General features: G+C 38.9%; 1 protein-coding gene across 8 annotated transcripts in view; it reads right to left on the bottom strand.

Moving 5' to 3' along the window:
* Window positions 1-25,952, bottom strand: part of SMAP1 (small ArfGAP 1) — a 200,892-nt gene that overhangs the window by 65,236 nt on the left and 109,704 nt on the right. For 5 of the 8 annotated variants that reach the window (XM_054557685.2, XM_054557684.2, XM_002817049.6 and 2 more), the window contains 2 exons: window positions 23,381-23,456; window positions 5,145-5,225 (listed from right to left, as the gene is read on the bottom strand). In XM_054557685.2, coding sequence (XP_054413660.1) covers window positions 5,145-5,225; window positions 23,381-23,456 — 157 coding nt within the window. The remainder of the gene's footprint in view (window positions 1-5,144; window positions 5,226-23,380; window positions 23,457-25,952) is intronic. The other 3 variants (XM_024248365.3, XM_063724844.1, XM_054557689.2) reach the window with 1 other exon arrangement.

Here is a 25,952-nt window from a genome sequence, read left to right as displayed (position 1 = left end):
ATGGACAGTTTATACATCAGTCTCCTTTAGACTAGGATTCTCTAAAATTATGTTTCAATAATGCTGTTCAGGAACAGGATAAAAGTCAACATAAAGTGGAACTTGTGCTAAAACCTGAAGAGTAATCTATATCCTTTAGTTACCAGACAAGCATATGTCAAAAGTGACATTCTCCCTTAAACATTAAGGATATTAACATAGTCTAGCACAGACAGAAGACCATCTAGAAAGTTGGGATAGTTCTCAAAAAAGATCTTCATATCTACTAAAGTGCCTGGGCTTTATACTGGAAATAAGGAAGATGTAACCCTTTAAGGATAACTAGAAACATTACCTACTGCTGACTCAACCATTTCCCAAATCAAAACCTTCATTTCCAAAGCACAACTACCACTTATTAAGTGCTTCCTATGGGCCAGGTGATAAGCACCTTATTGTCTAATTTAATCTTTGCAACAATTTTCTGAAATAAAAACTTTACCTACTGTCATCTTACAAATGAAGAAACATAATCTTAAGAAGTAATGCCCAAAGCAACACAGTTAATCAAAGCTAGTAGTAGGACTGAGGGACTATGGAGCCCAAACTTCCAAGTCTCACTACTAACTGTGGTCCAGTGGAGCTTTGATATTTATTATTTCTGTTATTATTCCTTACAGTAACAGCTAATACTTTCTGAACCGTTACTATGTGCCAGGCACTGTTTTGGCTCTTTTAATCCTCATAACAACTTTATGAAGTTAGTAATATTATCCCTATTTTATAAGTAAAGAATAAATAGGATGTGCAAAAATTTTATATATATTATAAAATGTTTTCTATATATTCGTAGTAAACTATGGTGCAGAAAGCAATGTGACAGAACATTTTCATTAATATGTTGAGAATGAGGCCAGGCACGGTGGCTCATGCCTGTAATCCCAGCACTTCGGGAGGCCGAGGCAGGCCTATCACCTGAGATCAGAAGTTCGAAACCAGCCTGACCAACATGATGAAACCCTGTCTCTATTAAAAATACAAAAATTAGCCGGGCGTGGTGGTGGGTGCCTGTAATCCCAGCTACTTGGGAGGCTGAGGCAGGAGAATCACTTTAATCCAGGAGGTGGAGGTTGCAGTGAGCTGAGACCGTGCCATTGCACTCCAGCCTGGGCCACAAGAGCAAAACTCCATCTCAAAAAAAAAAAGGAAAAAGAAAAATATGTTGAGAATGAGTTGCTCCCTAACCTCTCAGAGCTATTAGTTATTGCTATGGTTTGAATGTTTGTGTCCACCCCAAAATTCACATGTTAAAACCTAATCCCCAATGTGATATTATTAGGAGGTGGGGCCTTTGGGAAGTGATTAAGTCATGAGGATGAAACCCTCATGAATAGGATTCACACCCTTATTAAAAAGGCCCCAGAGAGATTTCCTGCCCTTTCCCACTATATGAGGGCACAAAGGTGTATCGTTTTATGAACCAGAAAGTGGACCCTTCACAAGACACAGAATCTGCTGGAGACTTGATCTTTGTCTTTCCAGCCTCCAGAACTGTGAGAAGTTAATTTTTGTTGTTTATAAGCTACTCAATCTATGGTATAGTGTTAAGAGTAGCCAGCACAGGTGAAGACAGTTATTTCTCAAGAAGGCCACTGTCATGAGTAGGAAATAAGTTTGACTTCCTAATCACCGTGATTGGTGGGCACATATGAAATCACTAAAAACAAATCAAATTCGCTTGCTACATTTACTAGAGGGAGAGCATGACTTGATACTCTTTTAACACCGGAATTCAGCTGTAAAACTACAGCTGTCAAGATACATGCAGCACATGTATGTTTACTGCAGCACTATTCACAATAGCAAGACTTGGAAACAATCCAAATGTCCATCAGTGACAGACTGGATTAAGAAAATGTGGCACCGAGGTCAGGAAATCGAGACCATCCTGGCTAACACGGTGAAACCCCGTCTCTACTAAAAATACAAAAAATTAGACAGGCGTGGTGGTGGGCACCTGTAGTCCCAGCTACTCGGGAGGCTGAGGCAGGAGAAAGGCGTGAACCCGGGAGGCAGAGCTTGCAGTGGGCTGAGATAGTGCCACTGTACCCCAACCTGGGCGACAGAGCGAGACTCCATCTCAAAAAAAAAGAAAAGAGAAATGTAGCACAATACACCATGGAATACTATGCAGCCATAAAAAAGGAAGAGTTCGTGTCCTTTGTAGGGACATGGATGAGACTGGAAACCATCATTCTGAGCAAACTATCACAAGGAAAGAAAACCAAACTCCCCATGTTCCACTCATAGGTGGGAACTGAACAATGATATCACTTGGACACAGGGCAGGGAACATCACACACCGGGGCCTGTCGTGGGGTGGGGGGAGATACACCTAATGTAAATGATGAGTTGATGAGTGCAGCAAACCAACATGGCACATGTACACCTATGTATCAAACCTGCACGTTGTGCACATGTACCTTAGAACTTCAAGTATAATAACAATAATAAAAATATAGCTGTCACCTACTCTGATTCTGGCAGTGGTATTAGGATACAGGCTTCGAAGTAATATTAACAGCATGGGTTCTAAACTCATCATGCAGTTTGACCCACAGATGACTCCCATCCATAGAATTAAAAGCTGCTAAAAGATCTAACAGTACTGTGAAAACCTAAGTTGTTTTAAACTATTTTCTCAGCAAGAACAAAATACTGCAGTATTTTGTATTTTAAAATAGTCGTTCTTGAAACCTGGTGGCTATATGCACAAGTGACATAGTGAAACAGCTGACCTCCTGTGCAAGAAAACTGGTTAAACATTCAAGTCCAGTAAGATGGAGGTAAGTACATACTGGGTTCATTATAATCAAACTATACTTGAGTGATTTAAATAAAGACATAGGGCCAGGCACAGTGGCTCACGCCTGTAATCCCAGCACTTTGGGAAGCTGAGGTGGGCAGATCACCTGAGATCGGGAGTGCAAGACCAGCCTGACCAACACGGAGAAACCCCATCTCTATAAAAATACATAATTAGCCAGGCATGGTGGCGCATGCCTGTAATCCCAGCTACTCGGGAGGCTGAGGCAGAAGAATTGCTTGAACCCGGGAGGCGGAGGTTGCAGTGGGAGGTTGCAATAAGCCGAGATCACACCACTGCACTCCAACATGGGCAACAAGAGCGAAACTCCGTCTCAAAAAAATAAATAAATAAATAAATAAAAATAAAATAAAGACATAGTGTCCAAAATTTTTAAGCTTTCTCTCTCTCTCTCTTTCTCTCTAACTACTCTCCTCCCCTCTTCTTTCCCCTGGGCCTAGACCTGTATATCCAACCAACTACTAAACACCTCAGTGTTCCACAGTGACCTCATACTTAACACGTCCAACTTTTAATTCACCTCTTTCCTTTTCTGCTCAAACCTGTTCCTTCTTTTCAGCTCATATCCTTGTCTCACTAATTGGCACCATCATCTACTAAGAGGTTTAAGATAGAAACTAGAAGTCACAAGCTTCCCAAAGCACCTCCACAAGACATCAATTACTAAACCCCACAGACTGTACCTTCTTAAGACCTCTCAAAATTACACTCTCTTGGCCAGGTGCAGTGGCTTATGCCTGTAATCCCAGCACTTTGGGAGCCCAAGGCGGGCGGATCACAAGGCCAAGAGACAGAGACCATCCTGGCCAACATGGCGAAACCCCGTCCCTACTAAAAATATAAAAATTAGCTGGGCATGGTGGTGTGCACCTGTAGTCCCAGCTACTCAGGAGACTGAGGAAGGAGAATCGCTTGAACCCAGGAGATGGAGGCTGCAGTAAGCCGAGATCGCACCACTGCAGTCCAGCCTGGCAACAGAGCAAGACTCCGTCTCAAAAAAATAAAATAAAATACAATAAAATTTAAAAATTACACTGTCTGTCACATTCCCTCTGTTACTACTTTGGAACATGTCCCCCTCATTTTATTCCTGGATTAGAATAATAGGTTAAGTCTTTTCCTCACCCATGACCACAAAATTCACTCCCCACGGAGCCTGTAAAGTAGTGTTACAACATGAAAATCTGATCCTGTCACACCCACCCCCCAACGCTTAAAACTCATCAATAAAGTGCCCAAGCCTTCAGAATCGAACTCCTTCAGTGGGCTCATAAGAAGGCTCCTTCATGAGAAAGAGAGGAGCCTTGCCGTTCTACTCATATTTCAGTTATGCCATTCTACTTGCAACTCCCCAAACACTGCACTTTGCCCATATGTTTTTTCACAGGCTAGTTTACCTGTTTGGAATTCTTCCTAATCCTTCCTTATATCTAATGCTTATTCAGAGCATAAGATGCATCAAAATGATGCCTCCTATATTAACTGCAGGACAGTAAGCGTACCTCAATCACAGCCCATAATATATTGTACTATAAACTGCTATATAGTTATCTGTTTTCTTGCTTTAGACTGTAAGCTCCTGGAGGGCAGGGGCTATATCTTGCCTTTGTATACCACACATCTAGCCAACCATTTATCATTTATCCCATGTCTACGGGAAAAAATGATAGGTGAAAGGATGCCTGAAACTAATTTATTAAGGCCAATGTAACAAAAAAAATAGGTAAAGAGTCAAAAGAAATGAAAACTCTCAAATATTTGTACGGATGACTTTAAAAATACATAGTGGTAGTATCTGCACCCTAACCACTTCCACCCAAAATGCATTCTAACAGTTGTCATTGATGATTCTGAACTCATTATCCCAATATACACGTTTTATCTGTATGATGTTTACTATTGCTTAAAAAAAAGAAACTTGACATTAACTTTCTTTAAGTGCTTTTAACAACAGAATCATAGAAAGAAAATATTTTTTTTAAAAAACGTTCCTGTAAGTATAAGATAGTAATGGGCACAACAACAAAAAACTAATTGCTTCTTAACTGTTGAGATACAGCCATGGGGCCAATAAATCAGTCATTCTGAAATTAAATATAGATTCAAAGTTCTTTAATCATACCTGTGGTATAAAAAATTTCTAGAAATTGCTGTTTTAATTCTAGGGATCATTCAAAATATCAACAACTATTATAGTGTTCCCAAATGACATACTGCAAAAGGAAGTTAATTTACCATTTAACACTACATAATGTAGCTGGTTAAAACATTACCATACCTCCAATTTATTTTTGTCAACAGCAGCTTGCAGAGAAGGAGAGGATACCAAAGGCTGAAGAGGAGCATCAGAGGAAGAAATCTGTGGAGTACAGGTGAAAAGTCAGGAGGAAAAAACAAAAAGAAGGTAATGAGAATTGACAGGCACACGAAAGAAAAAATCCCCGTATATTTTTGAGATATAGAAGCACTTAGAGGCATGTTAATAAAGTAAAACAATGCATCGAGAAATAAGTAGTGCTTTTTAAAAATTTCAATTTGAAATTTATAAAAGGATTTCATACTGAATAATATATGATTTAAAATGGATTTTACTAGGATATAAAATTTAAAATGTAGTCAGATAAGATCATACCAAAAGTATATGGAAAATAATTAAGCTTCTCTCATAGTTCATCTTTAGTCGACATGACTATTGAAATACAAATGTTCTGAAACATGAAGACACATTGTCCCAAGTAGTAGAAGAGCAAAAATGAGTTTTTGGTTTTACTTATAATAACTTTTAAGAATGAAAAATAAAATGCAGTTGAAATAGTAAAAGTTAATTAAAATTTTAATCAACTGTTTAAGAAAACAGAAAAAAAGCTAGGAGAAAAAAAGAGCAGATTAATGTAATATAACAGCTGAGCAGCAGACTTATTATAAAGCAATTTATACACTTCCTTAAGATCAGCAGACAAACACCATTTCCAGTGCTATACTTGCTGAATAACCCCAATGAGAGTTATATATGCAGCCCAGGCAATTTATACACGAAAATGGGTTTCATCTAAAAGCTTTTTTCACACATCTTCCTGCCCAATTTCTACATGCGTAGTTGATCACTTTAATGGAAGCATTATCTTCCTGCTCTTTTACTGCCAAAATGTAACTGAAATACATTTATAAAATGCATAGATCTTTGGGGCCATAAAACTGACATCTCTATATTGCCCTATCATATCAATAGTGCCTATGAGAAATTTTTAAAACTAAAAGGTGCTATTACAGATAGGTCATTATGTAATGTCAAAATAACACTGCAAGATGACAAGTCCTCCCTCAATCTGCTTGTTATTAAGTTAGTTATGGCAGTAATTCCTGAATCACAACACAAGACTACAAACTTCAGGGAATTTTTTTCTCCTTGCTTGCTCACTGTTGGCTCTGTTATAATTGTGTAAGTTAGCCACTTAATGAATATTAATGCAAGTTACACACGACAGAAAATAAACAACAGAAGAAAATGTAGATCTTCCATTAAAAAAAAGGCAAAGTCGAACCTTAAAGCCTGGCTTAAACCTGGTTTGTCCTATTGGATATTTACTTGCTAGAAATCTTTAATTACTACTTTATACAGAAAATAAAAATAAAGCACTTTGGGAGGCCGAGGCACGCAGATCACTTGAGGTCAGGAGTTCGAGACCAGCCTGGCCAACATGGGGAACCCTGTCTCTACTAAAAATACAAAAATTTAGCCAGGTGTGGTGGTGCATGCCTGTAATCCCAGCTACTTGGAAGGCTGAGGCAGGAGAATCACTTGAACCTGGGAGGCGGAGGTTGCAGTGAGCCAAGATCACGCCACTGCACTCCAGCCTGGGAGACAGAGCGAGCCTCCGTCTCAAAAAAATAAAAAATAAAAATAAAAAAAGAATAAAAAGCCATAAGATCACTTTAGAAGATAGCTGTATCATAAAGACCTCTTTGCCCAAGCTCATGAAAAGTGGAACAAAAATATAAAAGGATAATACAGGCATTGAGTATGTCAAAAGTTACTAATCCTTAGAAAGCAGCAAGATAATTCATTATAAAAGTGCTTGTCCTCCATTTGAGAAGATGATAAGCTGATGTGGCCACTTTTAAAACTCAGTAGCAGGAATATAAAATTCTATTCAATAAATATCAGTAATTTAACAACAACAACAACAAAAATTCAGACAGGGTCTCACTCTGTCACCCAGGCTGGAATACAGTGTGAAGATCATAGCTCACTATAACCTTGAATCCTGGACTCAAGTAAAAACCTTTTTTATTTTAGTAACCACTTTTTTTTTTTTTTTTTTTTGAGACAGTCTTTCTATGTTACCCAGGCTGGACTCAAACTCCTGAACTCAAGCGATTCTCCTGCCTCTCAGCCTCCCGGATAGCTGGGATTACAGATGCACATCACATTTTAATACAAAAAAAAGAAAACAGAAAAATAAATGATTTAATACCATGTTCCAGTTGGGAAAGAAAACAAACTTAACTCAAGAAGAAAGACATTTGAAAAGTCAATGGACAGATGAACAAGTGAATTGATAACAAATCAGAAACATAATGGAAGAAAGATGCAAAAGGGTACACAGTGTATGAAACCACTCACATAAAACTCTAGAAAAGAAAATATAATCTATGATGATTAACAAAACCAGATCAGTCACCAAGGCCATGGTTGGGGGCTGACTAGCAAGGGACACAAAGAAACCTTTTGGAGTGACGAAAAGGTTCTATATCTTGATTGTGGTGGTAGTGGTTACACGAGGATGTGTATTTGTAAAAATTCATTGATCTGTACCTTAAAATATCTACCTTTTATTATATATGAATTATATTTCAATAAAGTCACTCTTTAAAGTCATATTAGCAGGGTAATATTCATTACGTGAGCAAGGAATAAAGAAACAGAAATCAACATATTGACAACTGGAAGCAAGTGACAGTACAGAACACAGGGGTAAATGAGGGAAGAAAAAAGGGCAGTAAAAAGGAAAAAAGAAATACAGAGACATGAAAAGCTAGGTACTCGAGTCTTCTTTCTAAATCTCTAGTAGGAAATCATCAATATCCATCTTCTGGATTAGTCCTCCTAACTGGTCTCCTTGCCCCAAATCTTGCTCCTCTCCAAATCCATTCTCCATACCATGTCATTCTCGAAGTAAATCTGACCACCACATATCACTGCTTAGAAGGCCTGAATAGTTTATATACATTATATAAGGACAGAGTACAAACTCCTTAATCAGGTAACAAGTGTGATCTCTACCTTATCCCCCTATTCTTCCCTCCCCTGGCTACATTCATATACACTCTGCCCAGCCATATATGACTCTTTCTGCTTTTTCTCTAGTCTGCTTCTCTGAACTCCAGGGGCCTTTCCTCTTTCGTCCCTCTTCTTCAGAAACCCATGCTTCTGTTAGTTCCTACTCATCCTTTAATTTTGAGTTAACACTGCCTCCTCTGGGAAATATTCAAAGTATTCCTTGATCTCTCTATAGAGCCTGGAGTAAGCACCTCCTATAATATTTCCCTAATATGTAAGGTTTTTTTTAAATTTTTTATTTTTATTTTTTATTATTATTATTATACTTTAAGTTTTAGGGTACATGTGCACAATATGCACGTTTGTTACATATGTATACATGTGCCATGTTGCTGTACTGCACCCATTAACTCATCATTTAGCATTAGGTATGTCTCCTAATGCTATCCCTCCCCCCTCCCCCCACCCCACAACAGTCCCCTGAGTGTGATGTTCCCCTTCCTGTGTCCATGTGTTCTCATTGTTCAATTCCCACCTATGAGTGAGAACATGTGGTGTTTGGTTTTTTGTCCTTGTGATAGTTTGCTGAGAATGATGATTTCCAGTTTCATCCATATCCCTACAAAGGACATGAACTCATCATTTTTATGGCTGCATAGTATTCCATGGTGTATATGTGCCACGTTTTCTTAATCCAGTCTATCATTGTTGGACATTTGGGTTGGTTCCAAGTCTTTGCTATTGTGAATAGTGCCGCAATAAACATACGTGTGCATGTGTCTTTATAGCAGCATGATTTATAGTCCTTTGGGTATATACCCAGTAATGGGATGGCTGGGTCGAATGGTATTTCTAGTTCTAGATCCCTGAAGAATCGCCACACTGACTTCCACAATGGTTGAACTAGTTTACAGTCCCACCAACAGTGTCAAAGTGTTCCTATTTCTTCACATCCTCTCCAGCACCTGTTGTTTCCTGACTTTTTAATGATCGCCATTCTAACTGGTGTGAGATGGTATCTCATTGTGGTTTTGATTTGCATTTTTCTGATGGCCAGTGATGGTGAGCATTTTTTCATGTGTTTTTCGGCTGCATAAATGTCTTCTTTTGAGAAGTGTCTGTTCATATCCTTCGCCCACATTTTGATGGGATTGTTTTTTTCTTGTAAATTTGTTTGAGTTCATTGTAGATTCTGGACATTAGCCCTGTCAGATGAGTAGGTTGCGAAAATTTTCTCCCATTTTGTAGGTTGCTTCTTCACTCTGATAGTAGTTTCTTTTGCTGTGCAGAAGCTCTTTAGTTTAATTAGATCCCATTTGTCAATTTTGGCTTTTGTTGCCATTGCTTTTGGTGTTTTAGTCATGAAGTCCTTCCCAATGCCTATGTCCTGAATGGTATTGCCTAGGTTTTCTTCTAGGGTTTTTATGGTTTTAGGTCTAACATTCAAGTCTTTAATCCATCTTGAATTAATTTTTGTATAAGGTGTAAGGAAGGGATCCAGTTTCAGCTTTCTACATATGGCTAACCAGTTTTCCCAGCACCATTTATTAAATAGGGAATCCTTTCCCCATTGCTTGTTTTGTCAGGTTTGTCAAAGATTAGATAGTTATAGATAGGCGGCATTATTTCTGAGGGCTCTGTTTTGTTCCATTGATCTATATCTCTGTTTTGGTACCAGTACCATGCTGTTTTGGTTACTGTAGCCTTGTAGTATAGTTTGAAGTCAGGTAGCGTGATGTCTCCAGCTTTGTTCTTTTGGCTTAGGATTGACTTGGCGATGCGGACTCTTTTTTGGTTCCATATGAACTTTAAAGTAGTTTTTTCCAATTCTGTGAACAAAGTCATTGGTAGCTTGATGGGGATGGTACTGAATCTATAAATTACCTTGGGCAGTATGGCCATTTTCACGATACTGATTCTTCCTATCCATGAGCACGGCATGTTCTTCCATTTGGTTATGTCCTCTTTTATTTCGTTGAGCAGTGGTTTGTAGTTCTCCTTGAAGAGGTCCTTCACATCCCTTGTAAGTTGGATTCCTAGGTATTTTATTCTCTTTGTAGCAATTGTGAATGGGAGTTTACTCATGATTTGGCTGTTTGTCTATTATTGGTGTATAGGAATGCTTGTGATTTTTGCACATTATTTTGTATCCTGAGACTTTGCTGAAGTTGCTTATCAGCTTAAGGAGATTTTGGGCTGAGACAATGGGGTTTTCTAGATATACAATCATGTCGTCTGCAAACAGGGACAATTTGACTTCCTCTTTTCCTAATTGAATACCCTTTATTTCTTTCTCCTGCCTGATTGCCCTGGCCAGAAATTCCAACACTATGTTGAATAGGAGTGGTGAGAGAGGGCATCCCTGTCTTATGCCAGTTTTCAAAGGGAATGCTTCCAGGTTTTGCCCATTCAGTATGGTATTGGCTGTGGGTTTGTCATAAATAGCTCTTATTATTTTGAGATACGTCCCATCAATACCTAATTTATTGAGAGTTTTTAGCATGAAGCATTGTTGAATTTTGTCAAAGGCCTTTTCTGCATCTATTGAGATAATCATGTGGTTTTTGTCTTTGGTTCTGTTTATATGCTGGATTACATTTACTGATTTGCGTATGTTGAACCAGCCTTGCATCCCAGGGATGAAGCCCACTTCATCATGGTGGATAAGCTTTTTGATGTGCTGCTGGATTCGGTTTGCCAGTATTTTATTGAGGATTTTTACAGCAATGTTCATCAAGGATATTGGTCTAAAATTGTCTTTTTTGGTTGTGTCTCTGCCAGGCTTTGGAATCAGGATGATGCTGGCCTCATAAAATGAGTTAGGGAGGATTCCCTCTTTTTCTATTGATTGGAATAGTTTCAGAAGGAATCGTACCAGTTCCTCCTTGTACCTCTGGTAGAATTCGGCTGTGAATCCATCTGGTCCTGGACTTTTTGGTTGGTAAGCTACTGATTATTGCCACAATTTCAGAGCCTGTTATGGGTCTATTCAGAGATTCAACTTCTTCCTGGTTTAGTCTTGGGAGGGTGTATGTGTTGAGGAATTTATCCATTTCTTCCAGATTTTCTAGTTTATTTGCGTAGAGGTGTTTATAGTATTCTCTGATGGTAGTTTGTATTTCTGTGGGATTGGGTGGTGATATCCCCTTTATCATTTTTTATTGCATCTATTTGATTCTTCTCTCTTTTCTTATTAGTCTTGCTAGCGGTCTATCTATTTTGTTGATCTTTTCAAAAAACCGGCTCCTGGATTCAATAATTTTTTGAAGGGTTTTTTGGGTCTCTATTTCCTTCAGTTCTGCTCTGATTTTAGTTATTTCTTGCCTTCTGCTAGCTTTTGAATGTGTTTGCTCTTGCTTTTGCTTTTCTAGTTCTTTTAATTGTGATGTTAGGGTGTCAATTTTGGATCTTTCCTGCTTTCTCTTGTGGGCATTTAGTGCTATAAATTTCCCTCTCCACACTGCTTTGAATGCATCCCAGAGATTCTGGTATGTTGTGTCTTGGTTCTCGTTGGTTTCAAAGAACATCTTTATTTCTGCCTTCATTTCATTATGTACCCAGTAGTCATTCAGGAACAGGTTGTTCAGTTTCCATGTAGTTGAGCAGTTTTGAGTGAGTTTCTTAATCCTGAGTTCTAGTTTGATTGCACTGCGGTCTGAAAGACAGTTTGTTATAATTTCTGTTCTTTTACATTTGCTGAGGAGAGCTTTACTTCCAAGTATGTGGTCAGTTTTGGAATAGGTGTGGTGTGGTGCTGGAAAAAATGTGTATTCTGTTGATTTGGGGTGGAGAGTTCTGTAGATGTCTATTAGGTCTGCTTGGTGCAGAGCTGAGTTCAATTCCTGGGTATCCTTGTGAACTTTCTGTCTTGTTGATCTGTCTAATGTTGACAGTGGGGTGTTAAAGTCTCCCATTATTATTGTGTGGGAGTCTAAGTCTCTTTGTAGGTCACTCAGGACTTGCTTTATGAATCTGGGTGCTCCTGTATTGGGTGTATATATATTTAGGATAGTTAGCTCTTCTTGTTGAATTGATCCCTTTACCATTATGTAATGGTCTTCTTTGTCTCTTTTGATCTTTGTTGGTTTAAAGTCTGTTTTATCAGAGACTGGGATTGCAACCCCTGCCTTCTTTTGTTTTCCATTTGCTTGGTAGATCTTCCTCCATCCCTTTATGTTGAGCCTATGTGTGTCTCTGCACGTGAGATGGGTTTCCTGAATACAGCACACTGATGGGTCTTGACTCTTTATCCAATTTGCCAGTCTGTGTCTTTTAATTGGAGCATTTAGTCCATTTACATTTAAAGTTAATATTGTTATGTGTGAATCTGATCCTGTCATTATGATGTTAGCTGGTTATTTTGCTCGTTAGTTGATGCAGTTTCTTCCTAGCCTCGATGGTCTTTACAATTTGGCATGTTTTTGCAGTGGCTGGTACCGGTTGTTCCTTTCCATGTTTAGTGCTTCCTTCAGGAGCTCTTCTAGGGCAGGCCTGGTGGTGACAAAATCTCTCAGCATTTGCTTGTCTGTAAAGGATTTTATTTCTCCTTCACTTATGAAGCTTAGTTTGGCTGGATATGAAATTCTGGGTTGAAAATTCTTTTCTTGAAGAATGTTGAATATTGGCCCCCACTCTCTTCTGCCTTGTAGAGTTTCTGCCGAGAGATCCGCTGTTAGTCTGATGGGCTTCCCTTTGTGGGTAACCCAACCTTTCTCTCCGGCTGTCCTTAACATTTTTTCCTTCATTTCAACTTTGGTGAATCTGACAATTATGTGTCTTTGAGTTGCTCTTCTCGAGGAGTATCTTTGTGGTGTTCTGCATATTTCCTGAATCTGAATGTTGGCCTGCCTTGCTAGATTGGGGAAGTTCTCCTGGATAATATCCTGCTGAGTGTTTTCCAACTTGGTTCCATTCTCCCCGTCACTTTCAGGTACACCAATCAAAAGACGTAGATTTGGTCTTTTCACATAGTCCCATATTTCTTGGAGACTTTGTTCATTTCTTTTTATTCTTTTTTCTCTAAACTTCCCTTCTTGCTTCATTTCATTCATTTCATCTTCCATCACTGATACCCTTTCTTCCAGTTGATCGCATCGGCTCCTGAGGCTTCTGCATTCTTCACGTAGTTCTCGAGCCTTGGCTTTCAGCTCCATCAGCTCCTTTAAGCACTTCTCTGCACTGGTTATTCTAGTTATACATTCATCTAATTTTTTTTCAAAGTTTTTAACTTATTTGCCATTGGTTTGAATTTCCTCCTGTAGCTCAGAGTAGTTTGACCATCTGAAGCCTTCTTCTCTCAACTCGTCAAAGTCATTCTCTGTCCAGCATTGTTCTGTTGCTGGTGAGGGACTGCGTTCCTTTGGAGGAGGAGAGGCACTCTGCTTTTTAGAGTTTCCAGTTTTTCTGCTCTGTTTTTTCCCCATCTTTGTGGTTTTATCTACTTTTGGTCTTTGATGATGGTGACGTACAGATGGGTTTTTGGTGTGGATGTCCTTTCTGTTTGTTAGTTTTCCTTCTAATAGACAGGACCCTGAGCTGCGGGTCTGTTGGAGTTTGCTAGAGGTCCACTCCAGACCCTGTTTGCCTGGGTATCAGCAGCGGTGGCTGCAGAACAGCGGTGGCTGTAGAACAGCAGATTTTCATGAACCGCAAATGTTGCTGTCTGATCATTCCTCTGGAAGTTTTGTCTCAGAGGAGTACTCAGCCGTGTGAGGGGTCAGTCTGCCCCTACTGGGGGATGCCTCCCAGTTAGGCTGCTCGGGGGTCAGGGACCCACTTGAGGAGCCAGTCTGCCCCTTCTCAGATCTCCAGCTGCGTGCTGGGAGAACCACTACTCTCTTCAAAGCTCAGATGGAAATGCAGAAATCACCCGTCTTCTGCGTCGCTCATGCTGGGAGCTGTAGACCGGAGCTGTTCCTATTTGGCCGTCTTGGCTCTACTTATGTATATTTCCATATTGGCCACCTGGGTCAGTGGAGGTTGTTGGCCTCTCTTCAAATCCAAAGAACACTAAAGCCCTCACTCAGAGAAACAGAGCAAACAGAAACATCCATAGTAGGACCAGAAATTCCAGGGGAGGACCAAGAAGGCATCTGTCTTCATGATCACAAGGTCCCAAAATAGGCTGCCTGCAAGCTGAGGAGCAAGGAGAGCCAATTCAAGTTCCAAAACTAGAGAACTTGGAGTCCGATGTTTGAGGGCAGGAAGCATCCAGCATGGGAGAAAAATGTAGGCTGGGAAGCTAGGCCTCATATGTAAGTTTTATCACATGTCGTCTTATAAAAATCTAGTTACTTATCAGTATTCTTTGTTCAACTAAAGTTATCTGAGGCAGATATTATTTCTATTCTGTTCACCATCTTTAGCACCTGACATTCAACAGGTCTCAATAAATATTTTCAACTGTTACAGGAAAAGAGGAGGAAGGAAGCATCTCAGAAGGAGAACCAAAAGGAGGCTCCATCTCAGCAATTGTTCTTTGAAAGTTCATTGGCTTGCTAACATACTTTACTGAAATCTCATAGAAGTTATCCATATTTACTTTCAAATTTAGAATTTATTTTGTAACAGATATTAATTCTATTTCACCGGCTCCTAGTACTTTTATACATGTAGAGCATAAGATTCCGACCTTAGAAAATTTTGCTGGAAGTTGGTGGTGTCAGTGAATTCAGTAGTCATATTTAAATGTCCTTCCAAACTCCCACCCACCCCTTCTATCCATGAAATATGCGGTAGAAATCCAGTAAAGACATTCTTCGGAAATAAAATGAGTTTTCTTCAGAAATAAAATGAGTTTAACAGTCCTTCCTTCAGTTATTCTTAAGCTCAGACGTTCTTCTCTAGGCCACCAACAAAGTAACCGATATGTGAAAAAACTCCCAGAACACAATTGTATAAACTTAACCTCATGCAAAAGAAAAACTGACCATGTAAAACAAGTTCCCAACTCCCATCTACAAGAATAAGGTGAACAAACACCCTTTGAAAAGGTATGAAGTAATTGAAGGCCATAAAGTAATTAAAGGCCATAATTGAAGGCCATAATGTTTAAAATTTTCTTGATGAATTTTTTGAAATATTTGCTACTACCACCCTTTTAAACAGAATAATGCTATGAAAATTAAATCTGGTGGTCCAAAGCAGTGAAAAAGATACAGTCACTGAAAAACATCTTATAGATTAATTGTTGGCAATGGATTCCTCCAATCTCATTTTGGAAATTCCTGGATGTGTTTTCTAAGTAGAAATTTTATCACAGCAATTCTCAAATGGCTGTCTCATGAGCTTTTAGTATACCATGAAGCTCAAGTTTTTCAGAAGTCTAGTAATCATTTTAAATATATGATTTCCAATGTCTCTTGCACTCCATGGCATGTCTTGGATTAAAAAAGCTGAAAACATAAACATTTACTAAATTAGTATATAACCCATACAAAACACAACATCAATGAATCTCATCCGTAGGAGGATTAAAAGACATTGAAAACTTAACCAAGTAACCATAGCTACCAAGTGTGTAGAAGAAGCCTAAATCTTAATATTTAATATTTTAACTTTAAAATCTGTGGCCAAGTCAATAAGAAATATGTAGAATTCTGGAAAACTTAAAAAAATTTTAAGTCCTTTACATGCTCTATTGGGGTGTCCCATAATTAAAGGGCTGATTAAAATGTGGAGCAATTAATGAAACAGAACTCAAGCCAAGATTTTTCGAATGATATAAACTCTTATAATTAAGTTTGAGTATTCATTTTTCTTAATTATCTACCTGCTTATAGTCATTTGCTGCCATCACAATAGCTTATATTGCAAGTGGTTATGTGCTAGGCACCCTACTAAGAACAGAGTATACTTCATCTTAATTCTTGCAGCAGTACTATGAAATTCAGACAATATGACATCCCTATTCCACAGAAGAGGAAGCAAACTGTAATGATAAGAAGTAACAAAGAAAACCAAGTAGAAACCCTGCTCTTTTACACTAATCTCAACTCACTAGCTGAAGAGACACAGAGACAGGATGGGGCAGGGGGAGAAAGAAAAGCTACTGGAGGAAAAGAGCGAATTATGTGGCAGTTCAGCCTCATCTACCTAAGTCCTCTTGTATCTCTTAAACTCACTTAAAATACTTTGCTTCCCATTGTGATTCACTACTGGTAAGTGAGCAAGGGAAGGAGGACAGACAGGATAGATTTCTCTTTTTCTTTTTTGAAACAGGGTCTTAAGTCTGTTGCCCAGGTTGTAGTACAGCGGTGTGATCACAGCTCACTGAAGCCTCAACTTCCTGGGCTCAAGCAATTCTCTCACCTCAGCCTCCCGAGTAACTGAAACTACAGGCGCACTCTACCACACCCAGCTAATTTTTTATTATTACTTTTTGTAGAGACAGGGTCTTGCCATGTTACCCAAACTGGTCTCAAACTCCTGGACTCAAGTGATCCTCCTGCTTCAGCCTCCTAAAGTGCTGGGATGATAGACATGAGCCACCATCCCTGGCCAACAGGACAAATTTCTGCAAAGTGTGTCAAATTTCCCATCACTCAATGAAATCAGGCAGAACAAGGGAGGTAGGCTCATTCTATATGACCATAGTAGGCAGAATTCTGACAGCCACTAAAATTCCCACCCCCTGGTATACACACTCTGTATTAACACCAACCCTGTGATTGTGGGCAGGACTGTGGTAAATCAAATAATGAGCGGGCCATGTGTGGGCTAAAGCAAATGTCAGATTCTGACTTAAAGCCTGCCACCAGATGCAGCTATACAGTTGAAGTACATCAACTCACTTGCCATTATAAACCCTGCCACCAGATGCAGCTTAATTGTCACTTACTACTCAATGATAGGGTTTTGATATGAGTCTGCAAGCAACTGATTTACTATGGTCTCTGTGCAGTCAAACCTCTCTGCCAGTGTTGATCTGTCTTTGTAGCCACTCTCCAGCACTAGCATCACTGCTTCAGCTCCACCTCGGATCATCAGGCAATACATCCTCACATGGAGCACACAATCTGGATCCCTCACAAGGGCAGTTCTATTCAACATGCTCTATTCAACACACTGAATAGAGCACTAGGGGAGAATAGTAGGAATCAGTAGGTTAAGTGACAAGGAAGCTCAGAGGCAGGGAAACCCGAAATGGCAGCATCAAGAGGGAAGCCATGCAGCTAGCCAAGATAGGCTAGAAGCCAGGAAGGACTCCCCATCATGGTGGCAAGGTAAGCAAAAATCCTTAACAGTCCACATTCCCACCACAGCTCCTGCAATCTTAGCTACAGGAGAGTCCTTCAGCCCTCACAGGCCCTGAGTCTAGTATAAGGAGCTGCCTGGAGTCCACGCAACTAAACTATCCCAGAGAGAATTCATACTGGATCTCACCCACCCACTGGGACCAAGCTGCTGCTGCACAGTGCCATTTTGACAGTACCGCCAACACTAGACTACATCCAGCCCTGAAGCCCAATAATCCCAGCATCTTGACATCCCTGGGATCTCCCTCCCAACATCACTTGACATCTTCCCGGAAGGCCTCAGCATCAGAACACCAGCTAGACTCAGCAGTGCAGCCAAGTCCCTGGCACCTGAGTCCTGCAGAAGCCTACACCCTGGAGAAGAGGCAGTCTTGCACATCAGGGAGTCTGCTCCAGGATATAAGGAGCTGAAGCATGTGCTCTCCAGACCTGAGAGTCGCCTGCCTGGGGCTGCCACCATAGACAGTGACCCTGCCCCTTCCAAGAGCAGAGCCATTGTGTATCCACGTACATTGCCTGGGACACCAATGCAAATGCGTGCACATGCTGCCCAGGGACCTGAGAAGTGACTGGCCCGGTTGGCCAACATCCACACACACTGCCTGTGCAGTGGACAGGACTGAGGAATGGCTTGTCCCTATCACTGTCAGTGCCCACACACCCAGCCCAGCGACCCAAGGAAGGGCTTGGTTAGAGGTACCCCATGGCCACCATATATATCTGGAAAGTCCTCCTGGATACCTGAGAACAGGCCTACTCAGAGCTGCTGCCACCAACACCAGCATGGACTGCCCAGGGGCCTGACAACCGACGTACTCAGACTGACACTGTTGTTGGCATCCTCCACCTAGGGACCCAAGAACCCTCCCACAGCCACCACCGCGCACATGACCCAACTAGGGGCTTGAGGATTAACTCATCTGGGTCCTATGACATCCATTGCACATGCCCAATCTGCTCATGATCAACTGGGATTTATCCCAAGCATGCATAAATGGTTTAACATATACAAATCAATAAATGTGATACATCACATCAACAGAATGAAAGACAAAAACCTTATCATCTTTTCAACAGACACAGAAAAAGAATTTCATAAAATTCAACATCTTTTCATGATAAACATTCTCAATAAATTAGGCATAAAGGAACATATCTCAACATAATAAAGGTCATATATGACAAACCCACAGCTAACATCATACTGAATGGGGAAAAGCTGAAAATTTCTCTTCTAAGAACAGAAAAAAGACAAGGATACCCACTTTCACCAGTCTTATTCAACATAATAACATAATATTCAACATAATATCCTTTGTGTTTGTAACACAAAGGATAACACTTGAGGGGGTAGATAGCCCATTTTACATTATGTGATTTTTACACATTCCATGCCTGTATTAAAACATCTCGTCTCTTATAAATATATACACCTACTATACACCCACAAAAATTAAAAATTATTAAAAATAGATTAAATACTTAGCTGGGTGTGGTGGCTCATGCCTGTAATCCCAGCACTTTGGGAGCCCGAGGCAGGGGGATCACTTGAGGCCAGGAGTTCAAGACCGGCCTGGGCAATGTGGCAAAACCCCATCTCTAACAAAAATACAAAGTTAGCCAAGCATGGTGGCATGCATCTGTAATGCCAGCTACTTGGGAGACTGAGGCAGGAGAATCACTTGAACCCAGGAGGCGGAGGTTGCAGGGAGCTGAGATTGCACCATTGCACTCTAGCCTGGGTGAAACAGGGAGACTCCATCTCAAAAAAAAAAAAAAAAAAAAAAAAAAAAATTTAATAATGAAGACTTAAATAGGAGACCAAAACTATAAAATTTGTAGAACATAGGAAACACTGTTCTAGGCAAAGATCTTATGAATAAAACTTCAAAAGCATAGGCAACAAAACCAAAAATAGAAAAATGGGACTACATCAAACTAAAAAGCTTCTGCATGGCAAAGGAGACAATTAACAGAGTGAAGAGACTTTCTCTGTAAAATAAGAGAAAATATTAGCAAACTACCCATCTGACAAGAAACTAACATCCATAATATACAAGGAACTCGAACAATTCGACAGCAAAAAAAAATAATAAAAAAAAGCAAAAGATCTGAATAGACATTTCTCAAATGACACAAAAATGGCCAACAAGTACATAAAAAAGTCAAATCAATAATCATCAGAGAAATGCAAATCAAAACCAAAATAAGATATCTTACCAGTTAGAATGGTTTATTATCAAAAAGATGATAGATACTGGAGAGGATACAGAGAAAACAAAACTCTTAGATACTGTTGGTGGGAATGTAAATTAGTACAGCCACTATGGACAATATGGAGGTTTCTCAAAAAATTAAAAACAGAATTACCATATAAGCCAGCAATCCCACTACAGGGCATTTATCTAAAGAAAAGGAAATTAGCATATCAAAGAGATACCTGAACCCCCATGTTTACTGCAGCTCTATTCACAATAGCCAAGATACAGAATTAACCTAAATTTCCATCGATAGATGAACAGATTTTTAAAGTGTGATATATATACACAATGGAATACTATTCAGCCATAAAAAGAATGAAATCCTATCATTCACAGCAACATGGATAACCCTGGGGGCCATTATGCTAAGTAAAATAAGTCAGGCACAGAAGTATAATGCCACGTGTTCTCATTCTTCTGTGTGAGCTAAGAAAAACTGAACTCATGGAAGTAAAGGGAAGAACTATGGACATTGAAGGGTAAGGGAGAGGAAAGGATGGGGAGAAATTTTTAACAGATGTGACAGTACAGCTAGATAGGAGGAGTACAATCTAGTGTTCTGTAGTATTGTAGGGTAAGTACGGCTAACAATAATTTAGTGTATATTTTCAAAAAGCTAGATGATACTGAGTGTTCCCAACACAAAGAAATGATAAATGTCAGCAGGGTGTGGTGGCTCACGCCTGTAATCCCAGCACTTTGAGAGGTCGAGGTGGGCAGATCACGAGGTCAAGAGATCGAGACCATCCTGGCCAACATGGCAAAACCCCATCTCTACTAAAAATACAAAAATTGGCTGGGCATGGTAGCACACCTGTAGTCCCAGCTACTCAGGAGGCTGAGGCAGAAGAATTGCTTGAACCCACGAGGCAAAGGCTGCAGTGAGCCAAGATCGCGCCACTGCACTCCAGTCTGGCAGCAGAGCGAGACTCTGTTTCAAAAAAAAAAAAAAAGAAAAAGAAGAAATGATAAATGTCCCTCTGTGGATACCCCTTAAGTACTCTAGTACTCCTGGAATACCTTAGATATAAGGTACTTATATTTTTTTAAATCTGTTCCTATCTCCACTGTGATAAATGTCTCTAACAGTCATGTCCTCTTTGTTTTAGTATCCTAGGAGATTGTGAGCACAATAAGTGATCCAAATTTATTTGGATGAGTGCTCAATCTATTACTGAAGACGAAACACTGAACAGAAATATGTAATTCTTGGTACTACATAAGATCAGTTACTTGCTCACTGATCACCATGGAAGAGGAAAAAATCCTTTAAATCTGCTACAATATAAACTTATTTATTATTATTTTGCTTATACTGGAATAGGTGGAATACATTTTCCCTTGGGTTTACTGTGACTTTTGTAAATCTTTCTGCATTTTCATTTCAATAGTACTATAAACTCAGGAGTATATACTGAAGTAAACAAACTTTTACCTTAAAATTTTTACTCTCAAGCCTACAAAAAAAAAAGGAAGAAACTGTAGAGTGAATACCTCTATAAACATCACTAATATTAGTCAAATAGTAACATTAGCCATATTTGTTCTCTCTCTACAGACACAAACACACAAAGCTGCTAGGTTTCACCAAACCACTTGAAAGCGTTAGGTATCATGACATTTAATCTCCAAGTATTTTATTCTACCATGTATCTTATAAATGAAGGAATTCTTACAACTAAGCATACCATTATTACACTTGAAGGGGGAAAAAAACCCAACTCACTAACAGCTACCATCCCAAAATAAAACTATCTTACACATTACTATGTAAAAATAATTTCCTAATTATTGCCAAGAAAAGAAATATAATACAAATATAATTTTAAAAATTATGATATTTTAAAAGTGTTTAATATGAAACAGTATGTTCTCTAAAATAAACTAAAATGATTTCTTAACATTTCATATGAAAATACATTACACTTTTAAGTTAGTCCTTTCCCCCCTCAATGCTTACAGTGGCCTTAATTTTATAGACATTATATTCTCAATCCTGTCAATTTTTAATCAATCCTTCAACAGATTTCCTCACATCCACTGTAAATGCAGCTCCAATGCTACACACAAGGATATCTTTGCTCTAAAATACACACTAATGATACTTGAAAACTTAATTTTTTTTTTTTTTTTTTTTTTGACACAGAGTCTTACTCTGTTGCCCAGACTGGAGTGCAGTGGCTCAATCTCAGCTCACTGAAACCTCTGCCTCCTGGATGCAAGCAATTCTTCTGCCTCAGCCTCCCAAGTGGCCGGGATTACAGGCATGCACCACTGGGCCCACCTAATTTTTGTATTTTTAGTAGAGATGGGGTTTCACCATGTTGGCCAGGCTGGTCTCAAATCCACCTGACTCAGCCTCCCAAAGTGCTGGGATTACAGGCATGAGCCACCATGCCCAGTCGAAAAAAAAATAAAATTTTTTTTAATAAAAAGAGATAGGGTCTCACTATGTTGCCCAGCAGCCTGGTCTTGAACTCCTGGGTTCAAATGATCCTCCTACCTTGGCCTCCCAAAGTGCTGGGATTACAGGCATGAGCTACCATACTGAGCTGATACTTAAAAACTTTTTTAACAAGATTTTTTTATGGCCAAAGATAGCATATTAAAATATCCTAACTTTATTAGGATTTTACTGAATTTTAAATATATTGCTTCTCCATATTGGCCAAATAGGAAACCAGTTTGTATGAAAAATGAGATGAATCTATTTCCAATCTAAATTGCTTGACAGATGACTTCACCAAAAGATTAACTGGTTTGTAGCTTATCAATCTAGGAATCAAAGTCCAAAAACATGATTTCAACAATAAAGGCAATTAGCCTTAGACTATAATTAACTTGGATGAGAAAATTTTTTAAAAACTAAAAAGAAACAGCTGATAAAACATAACAGTCCTGTGTCATTTAACAATTGGGATACATTCTGAGAAACATATCATTACATGACAGCATCATCATGCAAACATCATCGAGTGCACTCATACAAACCTAGATGGTACAACCTACTACACACTTAGGTAATATGGTAACATCTATTACTCCCAGGCTACAAACCTGTACTGCATGTTACTATAGTGAATACTGTAGGCGATTCTAACACAATGGTAAGTATCTGTGTATGTAGATATACCTAAACATAGTGTACAGTAAAAATAAGGGATTATAAACTTATAAGACCAACGTTGTATACACAGTCTGTCATTGACTGAAATGTTGTTATGGGTACCTGATGGTATTTGATTACTACTGTGAAGACTTAACTATTAGAAGTATCAAAATGCTTGCTAATAACAAATGTAAATGCCATGTTTTAATATATTCCTGGGCTACTGGTTTCATTTCTCAACGGACCAACCAAAGAAAGCCCTTAGAGGAAGCCATATTTGCCTTTTTTCTTTTTCATACATTTCTAGAATCTAGGGGAAAAAATTTCTCTCCCACCATTTTCAATTAGTGGTTCTAGCTTTTTTGCAAATTTCAAAAATTGACTTAATTAAATGCCATGTAAGTGGTTATTAGATTTAGAATATGCTCCTTTCTAAATCAAGAGTTCTGCTCTGCAAGAGCTCAACATTATATAACCAAAAAAGTTCCCAATATTCAAATGTAAATATATACAACTAGTATATTTTCACAATAAATAAATTAAGCTGTATTGCATGTTAAAAGTTTGAGATCTAGTCAACAATTGATGAGAGATGGTTTTACTTACATTTGTAATAGCTATGGCATTTTTATCGTAGTATTTCTTCTTTTCATATTTATCTCTGATAAAAAATTCCACTGCTCTGAAAACAGATAACTTAAGGAAAAGCACGAATTCAGTGATATGTACACTTCCCTTTATTCACTCCACTCCACAAAGTTGGGACTCTAAATTTAATTTTCCTACTCCTCAATCTGTGCTCTCTTTCACATTATTTCTGCAACTACATTCTGTAAACTACTTTTCTTTCTCTTAAAGAAGTCTACCTCTTTCAGGAAATTTTCTCACTGAACAAAAATCATCCAAACTAATTCTAGAAAGAAAAGTAAATGACAATTCTTAATTCCTACATCACCACCACCACTATCAATGCATCACCAAACTTTAAATTCAATTCAGGTTCATTTGGGGTTTTTAGTATAAGAAATTAACATCTATGCAAGTACCCACACTGAGCCAGACATTGTATACTATATACACTGTACATACTTTGGGTCCTTTAATTCCTCCCACACCCCACTAATGTGCATATTATTAGTTCCATATTATAGATGAAGAAACAGCAACTTGGAAAGATTAAGCACTTGTGATTCCAATATCTATGTTCTTTTCCACTATATATGCTGTCTCTGGGCACATCATATAGAATTTCACATGTATTAGAAGAACAGTGGCCAATTTTATCCTTGCAAAGGTGAGAAATGGAAAAGTCAAGATGCTAAAGCCAAGGTTAGTCTTCTTTAAATTCTTGAAGTTGTGTGGACTCATCTTACCTGTTAATAGAGTGAGTAATTTATACTGGGATTGAGTGTTTAGAGTTACGTGACATCGATAACTTCTCTTACCATTCATCATATTCCACTGAAATGGAAATTCTTAAAGGGGTTCTTAACCTCTTTAGTGACATGAGCTCCTTTGGTACTCAGGTAAAGCCTGAAGACTCCTTTCTGATAATTCTTTTCAATGCATAAAACACACATAATTACAGAAAAAAACGAATTACACTGAAATATAATATCTCTGTGAATCCCCAAGTTAAGGGGATCATTCTAGTCAAAAGAAAAGTTACCTGAGCAGTAATACAATACAGTTTCAAATAACCATTCATAAAAATTTTTTTAAAAAGCCTTTTAAACTGACAGTTGAGGCAACAGGTAATAGAAAGGGTTGACAGACCACACAACAGGTCCCAGAATAATGTTGTTTTGTTACGACGCTGATGAGACAAAAAATTTATTTCTAGCCAAGCCACTGTCTGTGTAGACTTTCCAAATTTTCCCCTACCTACTTGGGTTTTCTATGGGTACTCAAGTTTCATCTCATATCCCCAAGATATGCACATCAGGTTATTTCACATGTCTAAATGGCCCAGTATGAGTGAGTGTGGGTGTATGTAAGTATACCCTGCAAGAGAACAGTGTCCTGTCCAAGGTTGGTTCCCACCTTGTGCCCTGAGCAGCCGGGATAGGCTCCAGCCACCAGCAACCCTAACCTGGAGTAAGCAGGTTGAAAAGTGAATGAATAAATGAATACAAATTATTGTAAAACAAAAATTTGTCAAGTATATAATCATACAAATGCACAATCAATAAATGATGTGGTAAGAAAGTGCTCAGCAAGCCCATCATATTTGTTATTGTTTTTCAACTTCATGATGGTAGGAGGTGCTCATTACAATTTTTGCTTTACAAACATTTATTCCTTGATTTGACCCACCACCACTATGACTATCACTCACTGATTCACTAAAAATTGGGTAAATAATTATCTCACTTGTTTTTATTAGTCTTCCTTAAATGTATGTATATAACTCACATTTATTTCAAACTTTGGTATTAGACATGTTACGGATCTTTATTTAGAAATGTCATATATTTGTGACCAGAAATATGCCATAGGAACTTAACTCTTGTTTATATCAACTAGCCTAGGGTAAAACCGGTTTCATTATACGTCATTTTGCTTAAAGTCGTGGTTTCTAAGAACCTATCAAAGACATTAAGTGAGGCTCTATATGGTAGATATGAAAAGAATTGGGGCATTATGAAAGCACTCACAGTGGGCCAGGGACGCAAGTTGGACAGAAAATCTAAACATTCCATTTATTAAGAGGAATAATTGGACACTGTTTATAAAGACAAGTTTTCTGGCTGGGCAAAATGGCTCTTGCCTGTAATCCCAGCACTTTGGGAGGCCCAGGTGGGCTGATCGCTTGAGCCGAGGAGCTCAACACCAGCCTGGCAACATGGCAAAATTCCATCTCTACAAAAAAATACAAAAATCAGCTGGGTGTGGTAGTGGTGTGCCTGTAGTCCCAAATACTCAGGAGGCTGAGGTGGAAGGATCACATGAGCCTGGAAAGTCAGGGCTGTAGTGAACTATGATTGCACCACTGCACTCCAGCCTGGGCAATGGAGTGAGACCCTGTCCAAAAAAAAAAAAACACTTGAAAGTAAAACTACTCCTTTATCCATGGGCTGCAGAACAGATGTTGTATTGACAGGCATGAAACAACATGTTTGTATATCTCCATCAGAGCTCTTGGGTTACTAGGAGCATTGTCAATGAACAGTAATAC

Source organism: Pongo abelii, chromosome 5 (genome assembly GCF_028885655.2).
Source record: "Pongo abelii isolate AG06213 chromosome 5, NHGRI_mPonAbe1-v2.0_pri, whole genome shotgun sequence".
Classification (NCBI taxonomy): domain Eukaryota; kingdom Metazoa; phylum Chordata; class Mammalia; order Primates; family Hominidae; genus Pongo; species Pongo abelii.
This window is presented reverse-complemented; position numbering and strand designations above follow the sequence as displayed.